General features: G+C 41.7%; 1 protein-coding gene across 1 annotated transcript; it reads right to left on the bottom strand.

Annotated features, from left to right (window-relative positions):
• Positions 1-4,227: 4,227 nt before the first annotated feature.
• LOC133459233 (protein sprouty homolog 3) lies at positions 4,228-25,534 on the bottom strand. The gene is made up of 2 exons (XM_061739104.1): positions 24,841-25,534; positions 4,228-6,057 (listed from the first exon to the last, which is right to left on the bottom strand). The coding sequence occupies exon 2, from the start codon at positions 5,981-5,983 to the stop codon at positions 5,075-5,077; it is 909 nt and encodes a 302-aa protein (XP_061595088.1). The 5' UTR covers positions 5,984-6,057; positions 24,841-25,534; the 3' UTR covers positions 4,228-5,074.
• Between the last annotated feature and the right edge of the window lie 893 nt (positions 25,535-26,427).

The following is a 26,427-nucleotide window of genomic DNA, read 5'->3' as shown; positions in this document are numbered from 1 at the left end:
GCATAACATCCTTAACTAATTCAGCAAATTTAAAGGGCTAGAGCGGAAGTCTGATCTCCAATCCCTCAAACAGCACTGCATCAAAGAACAGTCATCCCTCAAATGGACAACAGGGAAGCCGTTTGAAACTTTACTTTGCAAAAAGGAAACCTTTCAGTCAGAAAAATGTGTAATATTTTTTTGGGGGAAACCCCTATCCCTACTGAGTGCTCAGGGACAATTAAGAGAGTGGTAGCCTAGTGTTTACAGAGGTGGGCTTGGGTTTGGAGGACATAGGTTCAAGCCCCTGTATGGCAACTGAAGTGAACCACTTAGGATCCTCGGCCACTGGAAAACTGGCACCTTAGTCTAACTAGTGATGGTTAAAAGCAGAAAGACTTGAATTTGCTCTTTAAAAAAAAGGACATTTAGACTGTTTTCAGTCCCTTCTGATTGGTTAAGCCTGCTTTACATTTGAACTAAATGATACATGCAAACCTTTCACAATAAAAGCCCTTCTAAGCATAACGTCTATAAAGGTCATTAACAGAGATTTTAACACTTTGCATTGGATGGGGGAGTAACACAAGTTCCCCCTCAAGACTTGGAGCAGCATTTCAATATTTGGAGTGAACAGATGCTTACAGCTGTCCACATGTGGTAGGACCTCTGTACGGGTTTTAATATCAGGTGTAACTTAGAATAGGGCCTCATTTATGTAAAACTGATGTTGTGAGTTCAACTGAGAAGGAAAAAAAACAAGTCAGTCCACAGCGCACGATTATTGTTGTTCGAAAACGTTTTTTATTGGTTAATCTTTAGCCAGGAGGGCACAGCAGCCACACCACACCGAGAGGAACAAACAAACAAAATACAAACAACAACAAGAACACTGGTGTTCTTCATCTGCACTGATCGCTGTAAAATAAATACTCGTTGTGGTTACTGTTCTTAACACCGTTGTTGCATCCAGTCAAATAAATACCGATGAAGCAAGACGGCAGTTAAATAAAGAGTGAAATGCATATTGTTCCATATATATAATATATTCGTTTCATATAGATTTCTATATATATTTGTTCCATATACTCTCCTTAAACTCTTTTACAATAAACAGGATGCCAATTTGTACCAAAAGCAATGCTTGTTGCTGAGACACTAGTGGAGTGGTTATAGTGGCAGCCTGCGAACGTACAGCGTCAGATTCCTGACATGAATGAGCGCCAGAACGGAGGGAGGAATGTCAAAAACTCTGGGATTCATACATAAGAAACACGCAGAAGGGAGGATGCACCTCACTTATGATTGTCATCCAAACAGTTTTCGTCTGTACCAAAATATTAACACCTGCGTCGGTCAAATAATTGCTCTTGTCTTAATTTTGCTAATGACAAACATACTGTCATCAACAGTTTGTAAGCTCTTTTTTGCATTTGAAACCATTGAAACCATTTTTTAAATGGATTTTTTTTTCTGGTAAGCCAACATTGACCAATAAGCATTTCATTGAGAACACATGTATGAAAAACAAATTCTAATTGAAATCATTATGGCTATGACTGGACATCAGTTACTGTTATTATTTTGAAGATACTGTAAATGTTGTTAAATAAATTGAAGAAAAATGCTATACTTTTTTTTTCCCTGCAGCGACATCCAGCTCAAATTTTAAACAAACAAACAAACAATGTAGATAGAAAGAATTGTTCCACGCGTCGTCTCCACAAGCACCGAGACCTGACTGGGGTTGGTTCAGCCAGCGCAGAAGAGACATCGTGCATGTTTGTAAAAGAACCAAAGTCTGAAAACATTTTCACTTTTTGTTGTTTTTCACATTATCATTCAGAGCTGCATGCAGGACAGAAGGTGACCAAGTATCAAAAATGGGCTCCATGATGATAAGTTTCTCTTTCTTTTTGTTTCCCAAGAAAGCTCAATTTCATGAGACTGGAATTTTGAATATGTTTTAATTTATTCTATTTGTGCTGTTGAACTCTTTTCTAAATAATTTTTGTTATTCTGTATATGACTTCAAGGCGATGTAATTTTCTCTTTCGGTGTCAATTGTGTTCTTTGGTGTATCAATAGCAATAATCATGTCATAGATGACATTAAAAATGGAAAAAGTTACGACATTGATGGAAAAAGAAGAGACAAACCTGAAGTCTGTGTTCTCCATAACTGCCGTCCCAAGTGGACGTTAAACGGGTAAATGTTCACTATAATGGAAATGGCTGTAGTAATGACGATTTCATAGAAAGAAAATAAAGCAGAATAAAAATAGTTATACAGATAACGGCACATATTTACATATAAAAATATAGCAAAGTAACATTTAACATATCGGGTGTGTCTGTGCTTAAGGGACATCTTTACGAACACACACAGAAAAGCACAAATGCATCCACACGTGAACACACATACACACTTAAAAAGCACACACCCTACCCTGACCCTCATAAAGCTCTCAAGCAGAAGTGTGTGATTGTTGCCTATATCTGCTTTGGATCCTCCCTTTTTGTAAAGACTTCATTCAGGGCCGTTGAAACCTGAAGTGCTGAATAACTTTAGAGTCACATTGATTCTGTTTTATAGGGCATGCATGATCTCATCTGACCTCATAAACATCCTCTTCCCTGCCCTTCCATTCAGACTTCTCTAAGCATCTCTCTCTCCCCGCCATGCTCTCTATCTACCAAATACCACAACTCCTCTCATCCTGTCCCCTCTCCTCCCTCCCTCCCACGCTCCAGTCTTCTCCGGCCCATTAAGAGCTATCATGAAGCTAATTGCCTGTTTGATCAACTCTCTGTGGACCTGGAACTGGAGGCTTTTAGCCGTCTGAGCTTTAGAGGGAAGACGGACGAGGCAGGGCGGATTTACAGTTTGGGTGTGCTGGAATAATACGCTTTGTCTCATCTTCTTTGGCTGGTTGGATTGTCTTGTTTAGGCTGATGGTTTTATAGCCATCTCAGAGGACCCTATGATCAAGATTAAGTTTATCTTTTTTCCTCACTGGCTGGTGGATTTTCATTCCTTGTCCCAGGATAAAAAGCATTAAGATCACTGAGACAACATCATGTGACAAAGAGTTGGGGGGTATACCTCCTCAAAGCTACCCAGGGGGGCTTATCAAAACTGACAAGCTAATGTGTTGTCGGTCTCCCGAAGAGTCTGAGCATTGCTTGAGTATTTGAGTGAGTATGAACCTGTAAGACTAACAACATTCATATTTTAGTGTTGGAGAAACTGAAGAGAAAAGAAACCTGATCTCCATGCACTGGCCTGGCATTGTAAAGTGGAAGGAGGGAGGAGCTAATAGATGTGGCGGCATCCAAAAATGACCTACCCTTCCTTTAACTTGGACAGGTATTTTCTATTTTAAAATAAAAAGCTTTGTCTATATTTTGTGGTATTTGCAGGCCAACTCCTTAACATTTTTGTTTAAAAAAAAGGATATCACAGGTATTTTATAACACAGAAAATAATCAATCTATTAGTTCTTGTTTGACTTTACTATGAGGGAAATGTGGAATATCTGTTCATGGACTACTGTTTTTACCACTCACGTTTTGACTAAGTTGTTGGAAATTGTCTTATATCTCCCAGTCTTTAACCTGTGTGTTGTTGGTTGGTGGTTTCAGGGATTCACCATAACGTCCCACCAGCTGAACCTTAAGATGCTAATCAGGTGGTCATTTTTGTTTAATGAAAGAGATTTTTAGACTTTAAGATTTGGGATGGTGGGTGCATCATAAACATCATCAGAATTGGTCCTCGGACATGAGGTTTTTAACTTTTGACCTCTCAAGCAAAAATGTTGCACATTTTGGGCAATATTGATGGCCGACTGGATTTTTATTTCATTGTAGAATTGATGTTTAACCAAGCTCTTCCCACTAGAATTTTGGGTGTTTTGGTTGTTAACCGTGAAGTCAAAGCCCTTTAAGAAAGGGGGGAGAATAAAGGAGTGGATTAATGTGGGGTAGAGGAGGATGGTGGTCGGGGGTGGCGGAGGGTGGCGACAGACTGACTTGGAGAGGAAACCTGACCAGTCCTTTGGAGCTCTACTCCACTGCTAAAAATAAGACGAGGGAGGCTTCTTTTGCTGACAAAACAGCATACACACAGACTGCACACAGGTGGTTGTACAGTCGGGAGATGCACGCACGCACGCATGCACACACGCACGCACACACACACACACACACACACACACACGCACGCACACGCACGCACACGCACACACGCGCACACACACACACACACTGGTTAGTTACAATGGATGCATCCTCTCTCTGGTTGATTAAATCTCCCAAACAGTTCTAGGTGGGCGAGGAGAACATCGTCCATCTACCTCACAGTGATTTTTTTCCCTTTACAAATGAGCTTAATAGCATTTAATTTCACTCAGTTTGTACAGTGCATGGTCCCTTTTTGATACAGTTTTGCTTCGCTTTCTGCTTCGAGTCCCAGTCAGGTGTTCAATGCAACATCATGTCCTCAGTAATTCATCCAGCTTCACTTTCTTCTTGAGCGTTCTGTCAATGTAGCTTTAACTTCAGTCTCACACGCTTGCTCTGATTTTCTGTTTCTTGAGGACAGAAAACTGTTGGCAAAGACGGTACACGTTGCCTCAGGCCACTTTCCTGCCGGATTTGGTCCATTGCCCCTCTCTGTGCTCTGCAAACCCTTTGCAAAGGGTGGGGAGGAAGGAGGTTTAATAACAATAAATAAATAGATTTTTTCACGCTAAGTTTACACCACAGAATGCAGAGAGAGGTTGGTTCTGTCATGGAGTCCTTGTGAAGGACTGTCCAGAAAAGCAGAATGGCTTCTTCGTGACGTGTTTTTTGTTGGGTTTTTTTGGGGGTTCATTAGCCTTCAAGTCTCCAACGTTAACAGGCAGACTAAAGCTTTGGTCCCTCCTGAGCTGGAGAAATAAATTCAAGGTATGTCAGGTGAACAACACATCATGGTTGGTTGGATTATATAGGGTCAGAATGGCTTTGTCTCCACAACTGTTAACTGTTAACAGTGCTGCTTTGGCCACATCTGAGAGAGAATAAATTCATCTGTCGATCCTCCAAGCCTGTCATAATGGCTTCTCCAGAGATTTGTTACGTAGCGAGGGATGACAAGGATTGGGGTTGGAGGCAGAAATCTTGCGGCACACGGTGTTGGTGTTGCTGCACCTGCAGCCAGGCCGTGTGGCCCGGTCATGGGCGCACTGGCACAGGGCAAGGCACAGTCTGGCAGGAGGGTAGCAGCAGAGGCACGGCAGACAGAGTGCCAGCAGTCCCATGGTGCTCCAGCGGGCACAAGCATGGGCCGGAGCACAGGAGCACGGTCGGTCGGCGCAGTTATCCTCGTCGTCCTGGGCAGAACAGTGATAGAACAAGCCTTTGACGCAACACAAGCAGGTACCATACTCCACGGCACTCTCCGCTGAGCACAGACAACGTTGTCCGCATGCCCAACAGGAAGGGAGGCGGCGTGGAGTGCAGCACTCCTGACATTTACAGCGACCACATTGCTCGCAGATAAACAGATGACCTCCCAGTTCACCATCATCCCCCGCCAGGCGTTTGCCCAAGGAAGCATCAGGCTTGAACTCCCCTTTCGGCTGAGAATGGATCACTGAACCTAAGCTAGAGCGGGATGTTGTCAGGCCTGCCAGGAGACGCTGGTCTGATGTGGCACTGGTCCGAGATATAGAGGAGCTTATGGTGCTGGAACGGCTAAGGTGGGAAAAGTGAGCGTGCTGCTGCTGACTTTGGCTGCGGGATAGGGCAGAGGGGAAGGGCGGCTGAGGGGGATGGGTGTACACTCCATGAGGGTAACGGTCCTCATGGGCGTAGAAAAATCCTGACTGGGACACTGGCTCAAGCGCCACGGGTCTCTCCACATAGTCATTGTTGGCCCGGATGGCCCGGATCTGCTCAAGCGACAGCACTTGAGCGCTCGAATCCAGCTCCATCCTCAAGGAACGCGTAGGGTCCATCCTGTCGAGTACCGGGGCTGGAAGCCGGGCGTGGGGGAAGGTGCTCCCCAACGCTCACGGCACATCAGATAAACCTGTAAACACACAGAAGAAGCAGCTGTGATATCGAATATATCATCAAATTATTGCATCAAATCTACATTTATAGACTAACAGTGAAAAGCAGCTTCTTCAGTTCATAAGTGGAGAAAAATAACCTCAGATGACAGGGCCCAAAGTGTTCAAGAACCAATAAAAAGACGTCCAGTTGGCTTCTATTTAAACACTTAGGGTCACATTACACACAGCAAACGGTAGCCTACATATTGCTCTACAAATATTTAAGCAGCACTCGATCAAAGATGGATTTTGGCAGCAGAGACTCCACACAACCATCACCCATGTCATCAAGACCGCTGAGGCTCTGCACTGCTCAGGCGAACACTGTTATTAGCCTGCCAGAGGGAAACGACCCTGTAATTAAGCATCTGTTGAATACAGCTGCTGTTGCAATGGAGGAATCCCACCTGCAGGCGCGGGCCAAGGAGACTGCGCAATTCAGGAAGAATGATTAAAATATAGTTTTGATTCCAAAACAAAGGAAACCGACTTGTTTCCTTTCGGGTACCTCTAAGTTCCGATGGAACGTCAAGAGGATATCCACCCAGTAATGTGCTTCCTGTTAATGGAGAGGCCAGTTCCTCAGTTCTAAGAAGCACGTTTAGATCTTTATTTTACTGTTTAACTTTTTCTGTTCACAGAAACACTACCATATAAAACAAATTACATAAGCCAAGGTGCACAAAATGTGGGAGTTTACAGTTTTGTATACATTCTAACCGTAAGACACAAAATGTTAATATAGTGTAGATAATTAAAGAACCAAAACTGCAAACTTAAAAGATCTAACGGATATGAAGTAAATTAGTTTGTGAGTAGACAGACAGAAAAAGGCACAAAACAGAAACTTTATATATAAGGTGTGAGTACAGATTCACATACAGATTCACCCATTCACAGTCCACCACAGTGGTGTGATAAAAGAAGATAAGATAATCCTTTATTTTCTCCCTCAGTGGGGAAACTCACTTTTGTTGTCAGCAGTACACTTAACACACACATGCAGGGGAGGGGTAAAAAAAGTAAAAGGTAAAAAAAAATAATATATAATTACAAAGTATGAACAGTATATACAGTACATTGAAAAGAACGTGCAAAAAAGCAGGTAGAATGTGTGTGAGGTAGACAGGCAGATATTGCACATATGGTATTGCACATGTTATTGTCCGTTAACTACTGAGAGCAGGCCAGGTTGTACAGTCTGATGGCAGCGGGGAAGAAGGACCTGCGATGCCTCTCAGTGATGCATCGTGGGTGACGAAGCCGGTCACTGATGACCAAAGGAGAGGAAACCCTGGTTCTCTCTACATGTGAAGCCAGTCCTCTGATGTCCAGTGGATGTGGATATGTTCAAGGGAGCTACAATCCATTAGATACAACTGAGTGGTAAGACCAAATATTTCAACATTTGTCACTGTCCAAATATGGAGTTTAAAAACCCAACAAAAGGGATGAAGCATCCAAGAGATGAAGCATAAATGGGTTGATTATAAAGTTACATGCCTTAATAAAAAACAGATTTCTTTAGATTGACAAAACTGTGCTGATTAAAAAAAAACAAATCAGCCTAACAGACATGTTTTCGGAGAACCCGGAGAAAACCCAGACAAGCATGGGGAGAACGTGCAAACTCTCAGATTTGAACCAGGAACCTTCTAGCTGTCAATCAAGACTGACAGTTACTTTAAGTTTCTTATTAAAACTGAAGATATTCATTCTGTTTGCTTTACAAAACAAAATAATGGAAATTCATTAAGAAAAAATTGATTTATTGATTTAGCAATTAATCAATTAATCACCTAAGCTCTTTAAGTTTGTGAAAATGTGTTATAATGCTACTACACAAATACATTGATCTCACTATTTGACTGTCCTGTGTAGCTAGAAAGATGAACACAGAGCAGAAAGAAACAATTGGACCATGAAAAAGCAGCAAGAGAGGAAAAAAGTGATGAAAGTATAAGGGACGGAGGGAAGGAGGGAGGATGAAACCCGAGAATGACGATCCATCACTGGAAAGGCAAGTAGGGGTGTTTACTGTAATTAGCCAGACTGAAAATGAAAATAATCCCGAAACACTACTCTTTTCCTCCATGATTTTTCAAGATTTTTGAACAAATATTTGTTTTACAGTAGCCCTCCATCCGTCTCCTCCATCCACAGGTCCAGCCATAAAGCAGCAGGAGAGCCAGGTTGGCTAGATGAGGATGCATTTTTCAAATTAGTCTGCAGAGACAGGAGAGGTCCTGGTGACTAATCTGATCAGACCGAATGCTGGCTGCGGCTCCCTCTTTTTCTGCTCGCCTATCAGCCCATCTAATTGTTAAAAGGAAGAGGCCTGCCATTAATTTCCATGACCTCATATTTACTTACAGCTACTGCCACACCTGATCACAACAAATACCGTAAGTCATGTCTGCCACCTGAAGCAAAGAACTGTTTTATTGCATTTTCAGAAATAACTTCAGCCTTTTGATATTTAGTCAAACCAATCATTTGATAAGCATTTTTTTCTTGCATTTTATGGCTAAAACAATTCGGTATGAGATAAGTCAAACAAACATCCAAATATGTTTTTAAAGCAAAGCATTCAAAGATTAGCCATTAATATTGATCACCAAAGTGAACTGCAGTTGTAGGAACCGACTTTTCTTTGACTGATAGTTGCATGGACTAACAGTGTTTTCCTTTTTTATTTTATTTTGTACATCCTTCGAATGGCGCTGCTTTGGTCACTTTACCTGAATCCAAGCTCATCAAATTGGCTGCTCTGATTGTGAGGGCCAGTCCCAATACACCCCCTAGCTCTACTTTTCAGCCCTACCCCTAAATTCTGCACGTTCCCGTGAGGGTAGTGGTGTCCCAATTCCTCTTTGCATGTAGGGGTAGTGGGCATAACGAGAGGTAGGGTGTATGAATCTAGCCCTTAAGAGCTAGGGATTTCAGATGCTGACTCGCTGACCGAGGGCTAGAGAAATTTCCCAGAATGCTTTACGTCGTCATTTGCAGACTGAATCAAACAAAAAAATATGGCGGAAATTTCTCATTTTTAGTGAATAAAATCAATATTTTGAGTTAGTTTCTGCATAAAAATGCGTTTTGATTACATTTCTGGCGAGAAATATATATTTTACTTTCATAATATTCACTATTCATAACATTCATTGTTTTTTCAGATCTCACCAGAATAAAGGCTGATTTATGGTTCCGCTTTACACCAACGGACAGCCTATGGCGTAGGATACGCGGCGGCGCGCCGTACGGTGCGCGTCGCCGCGTAACCTACGCCGTCCCCTACGCCCTCCCCTACGCCCTCCCCTACGCCCTCCCCTACGCCGTCCCCTACGCCGTCCCCTACGCCGTCCCCTACGCCGTCCCCTACGCCCTCCCCTACGCCCTCCCCTACGCCCTCCCCTACGCCCTACCCTACGCCCTCCCCTACGCCGTAGGCTCTGCGTCGATTTAACGCGGAACCATAAATCAGCTCCCGAGCCGGCGGCTCTTCTCATCCCCGAAAACATCGGAGCAAATTTTTATGCGTTATTTGGATAAACTGAGCCCAGGTTGGGGATCTTAACGGTTACTTTTACGCCTGAAAAAATATTAAAACTTAATAAAGTGGCATATTAACAGCGCTACAGCGGAAATTAAAACAGCTTTTAGCTTGCTTTTAGCTCTCGGCTTCCTGATATGGTGTGACGTATGTGCAAACGTAACTACGCAGTCGTTTACGTACCCGAACGTAAACCACGCAGTGACGTAGCAAGTGGTGTCCCAATCCCTAGGGAAGATTACAAAGCCCTACCCCTTGTGGCTTCATTTTGAGGGTGAAGTGGTAGTGGGTGAGGGCTAGTGGTAGTGAGTAGGGTGAACATTGGGATTGGCCCTTACTGTTGTTTTAGCTTGTGATGCTTAGTCCGGTTCTACTGGGGGTGTCTAGAAACAGCAGCTGGGGTGAGAGGTCTGTGTTTGTGTGTGTGTGTGTGTGTGTGTGTGTGGTACAGGATATATGAGGGCGGGGCTGGCAACATCCTCTCCTCTCACATTACAAGTGTGTGTGTGTGTGTGTGTGTGTGTGTGTGTGTGTGTGTGTGTGTGTGTGTGTGTGTGTGTGTGTGTGTGTGTGTGTGTGTGTGTGTTTTATGAGTCACATGTGCCTGCAGTTATGAAAGGATTCTGGGTAGCCGACTTCCCAAATGTGGTTGCCATGGATAGATCTTCCAGTAAAAGGGTGTGGGGTTCAATCTTCAGTCACATATTAGCCTCAATGTTTTTGTTTTTCCCCTGATAAAAACATCACAAAGACTAAATTTCACAAAGTCTAATGGATAAAAATGTAGCTCACTGTCCAGCTGTTTTACATACGCACTACGCACAACTTTAGGACGTGAATAAGTCTTATAAATATTTAAAGCCCTGCTTTGCCACGCCCAAATGTCTTTTGATTCCTTTTTAAATGGTCTAATACAACGCGATAATGGCCCCAATGTGGCTGGACAGAAGCAGCAGAAGGACTGTCAAGTTGTAGAAATTACAGTCTTACAGTCAGTTCATTCTTCACCACAACAACCCATCCATCCAATAACACAAGCCATACACTGATCTACATCAAACGATGTTCATCAAAGTTATACAAGTTCAGTCTTCTTGGAGGAAAAATGGCTCTTCAGACTCCACCAAATCAGTATCCAGGTTCCAGGTATCTGATTTTTGGTTTATTTTGGACAAAATAAATAGAAAAGGGAAAGTATTTTCAACTAAGTGATGTTCCATCACTATTAATTGTCCAAAAGCTAATGTTGTTTGAGTTGCAAAGTAATTGAAATGGAAAGTTTTTAAAAATGTGATTAGAAAAAAATAAAAAAAATGTTTCCATCAGATATCAATTTCCAGTCATTTTAGTTCTTCAATTACTGTCCTGTGAATAGTTTTACATTTTTATAACTCTGTTCTGCTTTACATCTTAGTTAAATGCAACGTAGATAAGTGATAGTGATGCTTTTCATTGTGGTCAAAACATAAACACTTTAGTCTTTGCATCAGTTTTGGAAAAAAATCACATTGTAATGTAGGTTTCTACATCAAAATCTATGTAGATATGACCTGGTAATGTTAAAATTCAGAGTTGGGCTGGAAGTCTGCTCATAGCCCAACTGATGCCTGTGGTAAATAAGAAATAGCTTTTTAGTTGTAGGTCTTGATTTATCTTGATAGTTTAAAGTCTCATATTACCCTAATTATGGCATCTAACCATGATAGGATGTCTTTGCTGGTACCAGGCTCATATCTTTTAACTCATACTGTTGTAACAAACTCTCAGAGACGAAGAAGGACAAACGGATGTTCCATCCTGAGGTGGCTACTACTACTACTACTACTGTCATTTAGCAGACGATTTTATCCAAAGTGACTTACATCTGAGAGAACACACATACCATTTGTGGAGCAATTAGGGTTAAGTGCCTTTCTCAGGGGCCCAAGATGGTTCATCTTGGTTGCCATGACTTGGGTCCTCCAGACCCAAGTCCACCTCTGTAGCCACTAGACTACCACGCCCCCTATTAGCTGGGATTCAGGTTAAACCTGCCAGACAGGGACCGCTAACAGGGCTGACCATCTCCTCAACCCCTTCAGCCGGCGTGTCTCCGTTACACTGTAATGCCACACAAGAACCGTTGACTGAACAAATAACACAGCTGACCACGAGGTGGCGGAAATGGGATTTTTTGCTGCTCGCAAAACAGCCAGCAGCGTAGAAGGGATTGAAAAAGAAGAATGCAGCAAAAGAAGAGAGAAGAAGAAACAATGCCACTTGCTTTTGAAACATACACCCCAGTGGTGGCGATTGAGATTAAAAGAAACCCCCGCCAAACCTCTACATTGGCGTGATATGCCAGCAAGGCCTCGTTTTCTCTTCTTTTTTTTCTCGTTATCTCCATCTTCATCAGATGTACCCCCATCAGCATCACACCCCCCACCAGGTAGTTCCTGTAGGCCCAATCTGACTACCTCTCCTACCACAGCGATGTCTTTTGCACCGTGGAGGTTGGGATTTTCTTGGTTTTGGAGACACCAGTCAGCAATCCAGGCCCGTAAAACTACTCCACTAATAGAAACAGACCTTTTTGTTTCCACTCTTGAATATCTCCAAACTCCTGAGTTTGGTGTATCACATTTACATCACGATTATTTTAGAGCCTCGGCGGGTCAAGACTCTTTAAGGCTGGTTACGAGTAATTAAGTTAATTACTGCCACAAGGATAAACTTCTCAAATGCAGTGAGATTTTGGGCTTTCTTGGCTGATTGATCGGCTACAACCTGCCACAACCACCGATACAGGTTATCCACATGGCCATGTTTGCACATTAGAAATAGTCATGCAGTTTATTACAGATTTAAAATCATTTATTGGTGTAATTATCTAGTGTCTCCTATTATAAACTTATTTCTCCCGGAAAATGTGTTAAGATCTTCAATTTGACACTGTGGATTATTTATATTTATTATAGTTAACGGTATCCCCAGATGTTTAGAACCCCAGATGTGATGAATGTTCAGCAGTTGAGGGAAGAGAAACATCCTAGGTCTGAAACTGATCCTATGCAACATTTGCTGGAATCGGATCTGCCGGAAAAAATGAGACCCATACCCTGGATCTTGCACTTTAAAATGATTACATAGTACATCTTTAATAAAAAGGACTGACTTGATGTATTTCTTTCATGTGATAAAATGAGTGGAGGAATAGATAAAAATGGATGGTGAACACACAGAGGCTCAGTTGATGGTTGTGATGAAGTTCCTCAACACTGAATGTGTAACATGAAAATGGGTCTTAATAAAGTAAACCTAACTAGGAGAGCCAAACGCTGACAGAGAGCTGTTGTTTCAAGAGAGTCAGTGGTAACCCAAGGATGGACATCTGTGCTGAGGGAGTATCAGTGATGGCCGAACCTCTGCTGTGGGATGACAAGGAGAGGACGACCCCCCCCCCACAAATGCGCACACACACACACACACACACACACACACACAAACTCCTCCAGTTAAACTGCATGTTTTGAATTGATGTTTCAGTGTGCAGAATGCAGTACTTTTAAGCATTCTTTTTGCACATAAAGGGATGGATTTCTTATCAATGTTGTTTTATGTATCTGGTTAAACATAAGCATACGTCATCTTTCTTAATTTGCTCTATATGCATTTCTTTGTTTCACTTTCCATAGAGCCTTTTTTCTGTGCCCAAACAAGGGTTGAAACTTTCTCTTTAAAAATCTATTGGTTCATGGGGAGTATTTAAAGACTCGGAAAATCTTATTTATTTATATAGCACAATTCAACAACAAGGTTGAAAGACACCCGTGACCCTGTACAGGATAAAGCGGGTTTAGAAAATGGATGGATGGATGGGTTGAAAACACATGATATTCCTGCAATAAATTTGAGGTTCAAATGGAATCATGACTCCGAGAGCCACAACACCCAAGTGTTTGCAATGGATTGACCCGCCACTCCTTGAACCACCACCTTATTGTGGTGGAGGGGTTTGTGTTGATCCTAGGAGCTATGTTGTTGGGGGCATTATGCCCCTGGTAGGGTCTTCCATGGCAAGCAGGTCCTAGGTGACGGGCCAGACTAAGAGCGGTTCACAAGCCAATCATGGTAAGGAATAAGTCAGGGACCATAACATCGCCCAGATTGGCATCACCGGGGCCCCTCCCTGGAGCCAGGCCTGGGGTTGGGGCTTGAAGGCAAGTGCCTGGTGGCCAGGTCTTTTCCCATGGGACCCGGTCGGGCTCAGCCCAAAATGGCAACGTGGGCCCGCCTTCAATTAGGCTCACCACCTGCAGGAAGGACAATGACAGGCTGGTGCAATGTGGTCTAGGTACCAGTCGTGGCAGGGTCCCTCGACGACCCAATCCCTGGACCAAAACCCTTGCAGTAGGGACATGGAATGTCACCTCACTGGGGGGGAAGGAGCTGGAGTTGAGAGATACCGGCTAGAGATAGTCGGCTCACCTCCACACATAGCTTGAGCTCTGGAACCCAGCTCCTTGAAAGGGGCTGGACCCTCCACTACTCTGGAGTTGCCCAGGGTGAGAGGCGGCGGGCCGGTGTGGGCTTGGTTATAGCCCCCCAGCTCAGTCGCAATGTGTTGGAGTTTACCCCGGTGAACGAGAGGGTCGCTTCCTTGCGCCTTTGGATTGGGAAAAGGTCTCTCACTGTCGTTTGTGCCTACAGGCCGTACAGCAGTACAGAGTACCCGGCCTTCTTGGAGTCCTTGGTAGGGGTACTTGATAGTGTTCCAACTGGGGACTCCATTGTTCTACTGAGGGACTTCAACGCTCATGTGGGCAATGACAGTGGTACCTGGAGGGGCATGATTGGGAGGAACGGCCTCCCCGGTCTGAAGCAGAGCGGTGCTCCCTTATTGGACTTCTGTGCCAGTCACAGTTTGTCCATAACAAACACCATGTTCAACCATAAGGGTGTCCATCAGTGCACGTGGCACCAGGACAACCTTGGCTGGGGGTCAATGATCGACTTTGTTGTCGTTTCATCTGATCTTCGGCCGTATGTCTTGGAAAGTGGTCTCCCTTCAGCCTGACAACACAGAGAAGGAGGAAAGCAACCAAATTCTGCAGTGTCTGTACAGCCCGCCCGGATGAGCCATCCAGTGTCATGTGACTTCTACGAGCCGTTCAGATTCTGCGCATGTTCGTTACGTAACCAAAATAAAAACCACGCCCACAACTATAAAACCGTGTAACTGCATGCGAGCGTCCGACTATCGCATCGCACTGCGTGACATCGGACGCTCTCTGTCCATCTCCCTCCAGCCAGCTGCACTTTATTGAGGTTTTTGTAGTGAAATGAGGAGGTATCATAGAGATAACTTCTCATTTCAACTAGCTGGATCAGCCGTTCCTCATCCGTGACCGTTTCCTACAGCGCTTTCAACCGGCTTTCAACCGGCTTTCCACGCGAGCGGCAGGAAGAAAATAGAAGCCTGCATCCGACAAATGTTCAGCTCAAAACGGCGCGGTGCGTCGATGCGGCCAGTTAGGACAGTCCAATAGAAAATAAAGCAATGGAATTGATTTTGTCGTTGACACTTGCTCGCATCGCATGCAATTATGACACGGTGAGGACACGGACAAGGTGTAAAGGCTGATTTATGGTTCCGCGTTACACCAATGCAGAGCCTACGGTGCATACCCTACGCCGTAGGCTACACCGTACCCTACAGCGTAAGCTCTGCGTCAATTTAACGCAGAACCATAGGCTTAACTCCGCCGGTCGGAGCTTCCGTCATTTTTTTGTAGTGGTGTATCGCGTCATTCAGGCAGCCAATCAGCACAGTGCCTCATTATCATAGCCCTGCACACTCAGAATCCCACATAGAGAATGAGGTTAGAGACTGGGATTCTAAAGACATGGCTCAGAGGCTGAATTTCTAATTTTCTAATATTTAGCAAAAACAATCAAAAGCTTGTTTTTAAGACATTCAAGGCCTGTTTAAAATAGGGATTAGATGCCATAATAGGTCCCCTTTAAGGTCTTTTCCCTCCTAGGAAGTTTTTCTTGCCACTGTTTGGCTTAAGGTTTTTCTCCCACTAGGGGTGTTTTTAGCTGCCATTATTTATGTAATAATTGCTCGGGGGGTCATGTTCTGGGTCTCTGGAAAGCGCCTAGAGACAACTTCTGTTGTAATACGCTATATAAATAAAATTGAATTGAATTGAATTGAATTATGTCTTTCTCCATCAATGATATAAGATTCAGTCTTCAAACCTGTTTCATTTAAGGAGTACAACAGTAATTTTTACTGATTGGAAACACAACGTTTAAACTGGTTATTCATACAGATATTCCAACAAATGTGGAGAACCGGCAAGTAAAACGAGCTGTGGTGGTCCAGTGAGTTTCAGAAAGAATCAGTATCTTTTTATATTGTCTTGACTTACACACTTCGGGCCTGAATTACTAAAGGTTTGCGTGCGTAAAAACGTGTGCAAACTTGACATCACCCGCAAACCAATGTGCAAGCTGATCTACTAACAGCGTGCAAAGAGGACTGCGCCTCTCAAATGAGCAAAATAGCACACGCTATTCATTTAGTACTTTTGCCCTGATGAATAATCAATATGGGGCGTACCCGCCAGAAATCGCTAAATACTGGGAGGGGAAAATGCAAATATCTCCATTTACCACACGCAATGAGATTTACCAAGCCTGAAAGTTTTTGCGGGGATTGTGATTTAGTCTGTATTTAATACGTTCGAAAGGAAGGTGCTAATCTGCCCAGCATTACGCAGGGATGCTTGTTGGTGCCTGATTTGAGGACTGGGGTGGGGATGGCTCAACTTGTGGTGAGGATTCCCCACATGCAAAAGGAGACATATTTTATTTGAATGTTAAATCGAGTATTATTCAGCAAAAGGTTGCCACAGGAGGCACCTTCATTTTTTTATTTGTGATAATAAATTAATCACGTGTTTTCATGGAGAAAAAAGTGTTTCTTATTGTTCTGCAGTTGTCATACCCCGGTGTTGTGTGCCGTATTCAGCACCCCTGCCGTGAAAAGCACCCCCTCGTCTGACAAAAATGATATTCTCATTCCGTGTCATGTTCTGTTTAGCGTCCAGTTTTGTGTTAATGATTCATGTTTAAATGCGCTCATGGATTCCACAATAGTCATACTTTCCCACAATCACAGTCACAGATAACAAAAATCGGGTAAATGGTTATTGATGTCATTAATTAATAGCCTGCTTACTGTGTTGTCTTCCATAATATATATATATATTTTTTTTTTTTTTTTTTTTTTTAATATATTTGTAAATATATATAATATAAACTCCTAAGTATGTGTTTGTGTGAGTGTGTATATATAAATATATTGAAGTGTCAGTGTGTTGTTTTTTTTCTTGGTCTACTTATCATTGAATATACGAGGGGGTGCTTTTCACGGCAGGGGTGCTGAATACGGCACAACAATTTGCCTCTTCCACTAATATCTCTAACTCCAACTCGTCAAATTTAATTTTGCGCTCGCAAACCGTAAGACACGCAACACCTCATTTAAATACTGCGGTTTGCACCTGTTATCAATTGCGCACGCAATCTTAGTTGATCACCCGCAAAACACACAACAACAGCACGTGCAAAGTTTTTCAGTGCACACGCAATTTAGTACTCTTTATTTTGGATCTTAGTAAATCGGGCCCTTAGTGTTGGAATTGTGTATTGTTCAATTGTTCAACTCTTTATCAGCTAAAAGCAGCACGAATAACTTTATTTCATCATAAAATATCAGTTTGAATTTCATTTAACCAAATATTTGCTTACTTCTAGAAAACATTGTATTGCCCTCACAGTCTCTTGTTATTGTCAAAAACAAGGCAACGTAAACTTTGGACTTCCATCCCATTAGTTTCTTTGACAAATATGTATAATCTTCCGCCACTATGTCACACAGCAATGAAATTAGCTCACAGAGCTGCAGTGGTTGTCATGGCTACCAAGAGAATTAAGACAGTAATGAGAGAGTGACTGAGCAAGAGCCCAAACAAGAGTGCATTTTGGACAGCTTTAGTAAAGCAGCTTAACCTAAGTTGCCGAGCTATAATGTGTAAAAGTTCCTTTGTGCTGCTTTAAAGCTGAGGTCTTTCCCCTTCTTTTAGTGCCCTGCTTGTGTTCAGTATGTCATGCCTTGTGTGGTTTTAAATATAGCTTGAATGATGTCTGTGCCATCTATCCGACAAAGTTAAGATGTTGAAAATGCAGAGACACTCAGTCTGAAGAAAAACGTCTTAGTTCCTTAAATACAGTAACGTGTTTTCATGTTCTTGGATTATGTCCAGGTGGGTCACTTGCAATTAAGTTGACTATTATTACCAGTTCAATCTTCCTTCAAATATGACAATGTTGCTTATGCAACAGGCACAGCATCAAGAAAACAATTACCTGTATGATAAGTTAAAAACCTTCACATGAACTTCAATGAGCCGAAATTAACGAAATAACTGAGGCGCTGCAGAATCCTTCTTTTTCTTTTGCCAGTGCTACTTAAGCGCAGTGATTGTTCCAGCCACCTCATGTCAGCAACAAAAGCAAATAAACACCTCACAGAATAAATTTTGTTCAAATATGATCTTAAGTGCTTTTTAAAATATTTTCAAATCAAGTTTGTGAACCCTCCACTAAGTCTTCAGAACTGCTGGCTTTTGAGTAAAAATATTGATCAATGTGACATTGATTTTCTTGGGCTTTTTAAAATATTTCATATGAATTCTGTTTGAGACTTGTCCTGGTAAATTTGTTGACAGGGAAAGTAAGAAGTTTACATAAGAAGCAAACAGGATTGATGAAAATAAAGATTAAAATAGTTCTAGAATAGCATAAATTGAAAGATGTTTACGGTTCCTGCTTTCCCTTCACCATCCATGCATTTGTGTTTTTTTCTCTGTCAGAAGACAGATGTTGGATCCCAACACTGAGTTTGAAACATGAAGCTAACAGTACATTAACCCTTTCTTGCACAAAGTTATATAAATAAATGGGGAAAAAAACAGAGTGGAACTGAATCACATAATTTCACAACTGATCTGACACAAAAATGCAAATAAATGTTGAAGATTTCTAATTTCATAACATTGTTCTCTCAGTTCTTGGTCCATTGTTTTTCCATTTGATAAAACAGAAATTAGGACAGTTTTTTCCCCATAAATGGTTTTGAACCATGCGTCCTGGTGGAATATCTAAAAATGCCCAGTTTAATTATTTTGATTATTTTTAGTCACTCAAGTGACACCCCACCCCCCACCCCAACACAACACAACCACACACACACTTTTCAAACTAAAGTTCCACTGTGGAGAAACTTGTCACCGCTGATTCTGGACTCAACCTGCTGATGGTTGATGGACGTTGAGGGATGGAGCGTCGCTGCATCTCTCACAGATGACACAACATTGTTTCAGGCTATCTAGAAACCAACGATGGTGACCTTCGGAACGAGGAGGGGCTGCCCTTTCCTTTCCTGCTGTCTTTTCCCCTCTCCCTTGCCTCCCCTCACGTTACCCGTCCGACCTGTCCTTCAACTTTTCTGCTTCTCCTCCACGTTCTGTGGCTTTCTCTGTGTATCAGGACTTTTTCAAAGTCTGTCTTAAGAAAACCAGCCAAACATTAACCTGAATGAATAAATCTTTGTAATTTACAGCAACAAGTCTTGGGAAATATGATTTTCAGCTGATGAGATCAATATCAATCAATTATTTGTGTCTGTATGTAAATGAACGCTGGCTTTAAAAGTGAAAATAAACTTTAAATCTTAACCTTAAATGTAACAAATTCTGGTCTTGAGACATACTGGATTTTGTTCTGTATTTTCATCTTAAGTGCATTAATTATAATAAAAGTATTTAACCATGAACAAACAGTTCATAGAAATTATAAATGTAGTTTTATTTGAATGAAAAAAGAAATCCTCACTGAAAATGGGATTTGAAGACTTTTTTCCTTTTAAACTGAGTCCATTCTAATGTTATGTTCCTTTACTTTAAAACAGTTTGGTATTTCTGTGGGCTAAATTACCTGTGCATCATCAAAGCTTTTATCAGTAATGGGATTTAATTGTTTCATGCTGCCTTTTTTGTATAAGTTAATTGGTTTAAACATCCTTGTCTGTTTCATTGAGCTGCACGTTTAGACTACTGCGCCGTCTCTGAAGGCCAGACATTTAATTAAATAATTCTGCTTCAGGGGTAAATAAAGTATTTTTTGAATTGAATTGAATTTACTTGAAATGTAGTCCATGAGTATAAACCTCAAATACGTATTGAATTCCACGTCTGTCAGTCAGTACTGCAGAATGATTATCTGGAGTTAACATTGAACCATGCCGCCGCCGTTGCGCTTTTCAAGCATTTCATGTTGGATGATTGTGTTTTTGCTGACAAACTACATTCATGAATGAAAGTTTTAATTATTTCATCTTATAAACTGCAGGAGCATTTAATGTTGGGAGGATTGTGGTTCATATTCAGCATGGTGGTGTCTCGAGTCAGCTCTGAAAGTTTTGAATAAATTGATGGTTCAAGTGAGGCAACGGCTTATTGACCGGATACAGGTTGATGATAATATCCACACCTTCATTTCCACTGCTGCTATGAAGAAAACAGGCTCAAATTGCATCTCCAAGTTGTCACTTTTAACATACATGTGCATTATTATAGTTAACAAAGACTAAAACTGAAACTAACATTGAAAAAATAATCATGTTAACTAAAATAGAAATGAAAAAGAATTTAAAGTAAAACAAATGTTTGCTTTTTTGTTTCGTGCCTTGTTTCTTTTAATGTTTGGGACTTCATCTAAATCTAATTACTCAAAGGAAAGAATGGAGGACTTTTGTACTTAAAGTAAAACTTAAACTACTGATTTTCTTGTTATAATAACTAAAAATAAACTGAAATAATCAGACCAACTGAGAAATGGAATAAAAATAAAAACATTCAAAAATTAAAAAAACTATTATAGCATCAAATCTCTGTCTTTCCTGGTATTTCATAAGATGTATGATGACGTATCGAGGAAAACAAACCTCAACCTCACTGTAACATGTTTACACAATGTTCAGAAATCATTGCAGTTTTGCCTTTAAAAATCACTTTTTATAACTTTTTGATGATAAGAACATCCTTTTCAGGTTGTCTAAAGGACCTGGGTTTTTTTTTAATAATGCACGTGTGAGGATATAAAGGTGTACCTTTATTAAAAGGGAATGGACATAAATGACTGTGTTGTTGGTTAATGGCTGCTGGTACTGATGACTGTGATGTCCCCAGAGAAGCATACAGAATCTGACAGTGTTTTCCACCTTTTGTAGAGATCTTTGTTCTATATTTAGAGTATCTGCCCTTCATTACTCTGTCCAGTTTTTACTCTGTGATTCAGGGGCTGAGACGAATCTGATAAAAATGTTCTTTTGTGCATTTTTTACTTTTTCCTCTCTAATGGCCAGATTCGTTAAAGACAAACATTTCTATTCACTGCTTAATTGGTTTGGTTTTTCTTTCAGCTTTGTCCCTTGTAGGGGTGTTGCCTCATAGATCGTACTGTTCTGAATATTGATCGGGCATTGGTTTTTCCTGCCACAACCTCTCTAGTTATCTGGGGTTGGGACTGGTAGGGGGGGGGGGGGGGGGGGGGGGGGGAAGGTGCTGTGCCCACTACGCCATAGTCACCCCATATCCACTGCTTTAATTCATTTTTCAAAACACACACAAAGTATTTTTTCCTTTAAAGCTGCATACATGGCTTTGTCACAGATGTTGTGAAGTGGTTTTTTAATGTTTTTTTTTTATGTGACTTATTGAAAAGTAGCTGTAAAAGGCAGCTGTAGCTGAGGAGGTGGAGTAGTCGCGGGTTTGATGCCCTGCTTTCAAGCCTTTTTGTCATATTGTCTTTTGACAACCCCCCCACCCAGTCTAAAGTTAACCTGACCAAATTTTTGATTCAAAAACAAAACCACACACATTGAGATCCTGAACATTTGTTGGACCCATCCTGACTCATTACAACTTAGATTAACATGAACAAAAAATGTAATGTAAGACCTTTTTATAAATGGTACAAAACTAAAGGTTTAAGCCATTCGGAGTTTGGTTCCAGTAATAAATTCTTCTCACAAGTTTAACTTGTTGTTACAAATGGAGGACATTTTGTAAAGCAGCATATTAAGTCAATGTTCTTCAGAAAAACAGAAGCCCTGAGGTCAAAACACTTGACCACGGTGTTCCTAGATTGTGTGTGTGTGTGTGTGTGTGTGTGTGTGTGTGTGTGTGTGTGTGTGTGTGTGTGTGTGTGTGTGTGTGTGTGTGTGTGTGTGTGTGTGTGTGTGTAGTCCAGTCCGGCACTAAGACCCAGGGGCCTTCCTCTTAATGCCCTCCGGGAGCTCGGCAGGATTGAATGACAATAAACTGGATGAGATACCGGATGTGCCGAATCTGACCCCAACGGAAGGACTGAAATAGACACTGCAGACCAGCAGGTCCAGGCAGGAGAGGGAGGACGAGAGGAAGGGAAGAAACGCTGGATGACTGAGGGACGGATGATGGAAATGATAAAAATGAAAGTGGTGGACATCACTTGTACCAGTTTTTTTTTTCTTTTTATTATGTTCAAAGTTTTTCTGAGTTGTTTGCTGAGCTATATTTAATGCATCAATTGGATGTGACGGCATGCTGGTCATCGACTGCATGCACTTGAGATTCTTGATGATTGCAATTTAGGAAGAGTTTTTCAGTGAATTCACTAACACCTGGTGCAGCAGTTTAGGTGGGAAATAAGTAGCATAAATAAAGAGAGAATCAAGGTTTGACAGGTTTTCCTAAACTTATAACAATGTCCCCGCAGAATATCAGGATTAAAACTGTTCATGTAGGGGCTGATCAAAACGTGTAGTGCATATGGGAATTGTAGCCACACGGTGCTTTTAGGGGAAAATTAACTCAAACTCCATGTTTCGTGGTCAGGCTGCTTCAGACACCAAACTTTTTGCTTTCTGATGGAAATATTTTTCTTATCTGTGAGACTTTACATCCTCGAGGCTGGTCAACGTTAAAGCTGAACACTATATCCTTCAATCTATATAATACTGCTGCAGTATATTTAATTTTATTCTGAAATGATGTTGTTTTTTTTCTTTTGAATTGATCAATCTAAAGTATTCAGGCACTCTTGGCTCTAAGCAAACATGCATCAGGCTCTGCATGCTGTAATTTCAGGAATACGTTCACAGAAAAGCAGCAGTGGTGACATCAGGGAGGACAGGCTGAATGTGTGGACTTGGAGGGAAGTGTGGGATAACGAGCTGTGCAGAATCAGGAAATGAGTCCCACAGAGTCGGTGGAAGTTAAACTTCTGACTGCAAGGGCCTCAAGTCATTAACATGAGCAAGATTACCTTCACAGCTGCTAAGTTATCATCACTTCCTGCATGACAGACTCCTCCTGGCTGATCTACAGTATGTCTGACCCAAAATACTGTGTGTAAAATTATTGTTTGGTGTGACTACACACCAGTATGATGGAATATCATATTTGAGGTTTACTTCAGAAAACCCTCAAATACTAAGAAAACCATAAGGACACCTGAAGGAACAAATCCAAACACGTGTCCTACCTCTTAATTTAGACAACTTTGAGTTTTTCGGTCTGCAAAGAGACAAAGTTGACAGTGACTTGTCATGAACTCTGTTCAGTTCTTCACTTTGCTTCACATCAAGCATGAGTAGATCGAGAAGGAGGGAGGAAAAAGACTGAGAAGTAGACAAGTCTAGAGAAAATACATTTGCAAGCTTTTTAGCTTTATTCTGGAATGAATATATCTTATGCTGTCATATTTTGTCATTAGATTAATTTACTGAAACTCAAACAATGCAGTTTATTTTTTCCTGTCAAATCTATCGAAAATTGAGGCAACTTTTTCCCTCATGTTTTAGAAAGTTTTTGTTTTTATTCAAGTTTTTGGTTCTATTGTGTATTAATCAGGCTATTGGTGCTTCTGTTGTGGAATGAAATACCTTCATCATCAGCATCATCAGCAGCAGCAGCAACAGTTCCTTATTTGTTCATGTTTCCATCATGTTCATTTACACATTCTGGTCCCATTCATCCATCCATTTATCCATCCATCCCTGGTCAATTTCTCTGTCGAGCACTCACACTGCCCTGTTCCCTTCCACTTCCCATCCACATCTCCCATCAGTCCATCCAGTTGTTTCTCCACCACCCGCCCCTCCAGTCCCACCCCAGCGGAGATGGATATTGACGTTCCACATCCGACCTTGAGGACAATCAATCCCAATCCCACATGTCCCCATCACAAACCGCTCCAACGCGCTGAAGTCTGTGTTAACGAGCAGCCGACCATTTTCCATAACTATTTCTTCCATCTGGTTGGGACATTTCAAAAAAGCGAGTCTGCTCCCCCAGTCCAATAGTTTGTTTAAACTTTACTTATACACAATGAAAGTGTCAAAAATAACTCTGGTGCACAACATGTGTATTATGTATAAATTACTATTTCCCCTTTCAGTCGAACACAAGCAAAGCATATCCAGGGAGCCACAGGAGTCATTTTTATGCTCGATGTACCTACTGCATCTGATCTTTGGGAGGTAAAAAGTGATTAGACGGCTTAATTATAGTCTAGAGGCTTTTCAAAACTGCTAAATTCCAGACATCATTCGCCACAAAGGGAAATGGCCGGAAACTGCAAGCCCCTCCTAGTCCTGGGACATCTTTCCAGGTTTTATTTAACTATCATCAGAACTTTTCTGCATTGATGTCAGAATTCACCTCAGCTTTATCCCAGAAAGTTCACATCACACTTTTACTCCAAAGGAAGCATTTGGATCCGACCAGATATGTTTATTTACCAAAGATAGACGTCAGTTTAGAAAAAAATAAAACAAATCAACTGATGTGCTCTAGTTACGCAACAGCACTAAACAGATGCAAAGTGTTGTGGATTTAAAATCAACAACTACTGACTAGATATACATTTTACATTTTAAAAAGCAACGAAAAAGGAAACCATATCTTTACATGTGAGGCTGCAGAAGCCATGTGAACACTTCAGTATTTAATACATAAAAATTATCGTGGAACTTTATCATTCCAAGGTCAGACAAATCATCAATAGTTCATCAGCAGATCAAATGGCGACGGGATGAATTTATGCTTACCTCTGATTGGTGGGAGATCCATTCTGCAGCGGTGCGCTGGGGCGTCCCGGTTGTCTCTGTTCCCCACGGTGTCCCTCCACTATTGACTAAGAGCCAGTCCCTGTTAAGTTTTGATCTCTTAATGCGACTGGATGTCTGCTGGAATTATTTAGTTAAATAACAAATCTGTGCAATAATTTCATAAGGCTTCTCAAAGTCCTGTATTTAGGGTGTGTTAGTGGGTGGTGAAGAGGCCGGGAGGATGCTCTTTCTCAGTGTGATGCACCCTCCTCCTCCTCCTCTTCTCCTCTTCCCGGAGCTCTTCCAGGAGCACTCTGGTCCCGGTTCTTCCTCTTCAGGTCACCTCCTCCACCTCACAAAAAAGCCAGCCAGTCCTTTTTTTTTGTTACGCACGCTGCACAGAGGATCTCCACTCCCTCAGTGCACGTCGTAAAGTTGGACTCCTGTCCAATACACAGACGCAGTTCAGGATTTTGACTGGTTCATCTGCAGTTTTCAGAGCAGGGTGAGAGTCCGCGGATGCAGGAGAAAGAGGTTGGAAGTGTCACCGTGCAAGATGTTGTACAATGTAAAAAAAAGAGGCGACTGTGAAAAAGAAAGCTGCTGATGTTCAGGCTGGAGTCAGAGATGATCTGTTCTATTTAAAATCTTAGTTTTTCTTTCCTCTTTGTTTCTGTTGTAGTTTCCTCTCCTCTCTTTCTGAGATGAATGACTGAGAACTGCATGCACTCTCTCGCTCTCTCTCACACACACACACACTCCTCCCTTGCCCTCTCTAACTCCTCCCTCTCCCATCACTGAATTCAGTTTAATTCAGTCCGGCTCTTTGAACATGACGGGGCAGAACAGAGTTTTATCTTCTAAAAACAAACGCTGATCCTCGCCATCCCTTTAATAACATGACATAGTGCACCGTCTTAATTTTATTTTCAGCACAAACTAGTTCTTGTGTTTGAACTGTGATCAGAAGTCAGATATTTTTGTGTAGGACCTGCGGGGAGGAATTGAAAACATCCTGTAAAAAGGTGATTTCTGTGTGTGAGACAACCAACCAGTTACGTCTTCAATCTGTGTTTTGCTGCTCCTTTGGGTTTTTTTTTTTTTTTTTAAAGGGGAAAAACCACATAAACAAACTGAATAAACAGTAAATCAAAAAAATTTTTTAAAAATGACATGACTCTGCTTGTTTGTTTTTAAATACAAAGCACAAAAATGAAATGCTGTTCTTTGTTTTTCAAAATTTTGAGAAAATTGTTTATAGAGCGAGAAGCACAGCTCTCCCAATTCCTGCGCCTTCGTCTTTGCTGCTGCCGTCACCTCACGTGAAGTCAGATTTTTATCCATGACAGGGGTCAAGGACAGATACAGCAGGCATCCACCTCAACAAATCAAAAAACTAATTCATATCTGCTAACCGCTTCTTAAAAGCTTTTTAGCTGCTGAGCAACTTGCACCAACATGGATGTAGTTTGTGCAGCTTGTTTCCTGTGCAGTAAACGCAGCATACAAACTATGATTTCCTACCTTACAGTGAAAAAAACCCTCAAATCAGTGACACATTTCAACATGCAATGTTGAGCACTGAGG

This window comes from Cololabis saira, chromosome 14 (assembly GCF_033807715.1).
Source record: "Cololabis saira isolate AMF1-May2022 chromosome 14, fColSai1.1, whole genome shotgun sequence".
NCBI classification, from domain to species: Eukaryota; Metazoa; Chordata; class Actinopteri; order Beloniformes; family Belonidae; genus Cololabis; species Cololabis saira.
The sequence above is the reverse complement of the archived record's forward strand: the minus strand, read 5'-3'. Positions and strand labels throughout refer to the sequence as shown.

Excerpts from the sequence above, each read along its gene's own strand:
- LOC133459233 (XM_061739104.1), bottom strand. The coding sequence starts at position 5,983 with ATGGACCCTACGCGTTCCTTGAGGATGGAGCTGGATTCGAGCGCTCAA.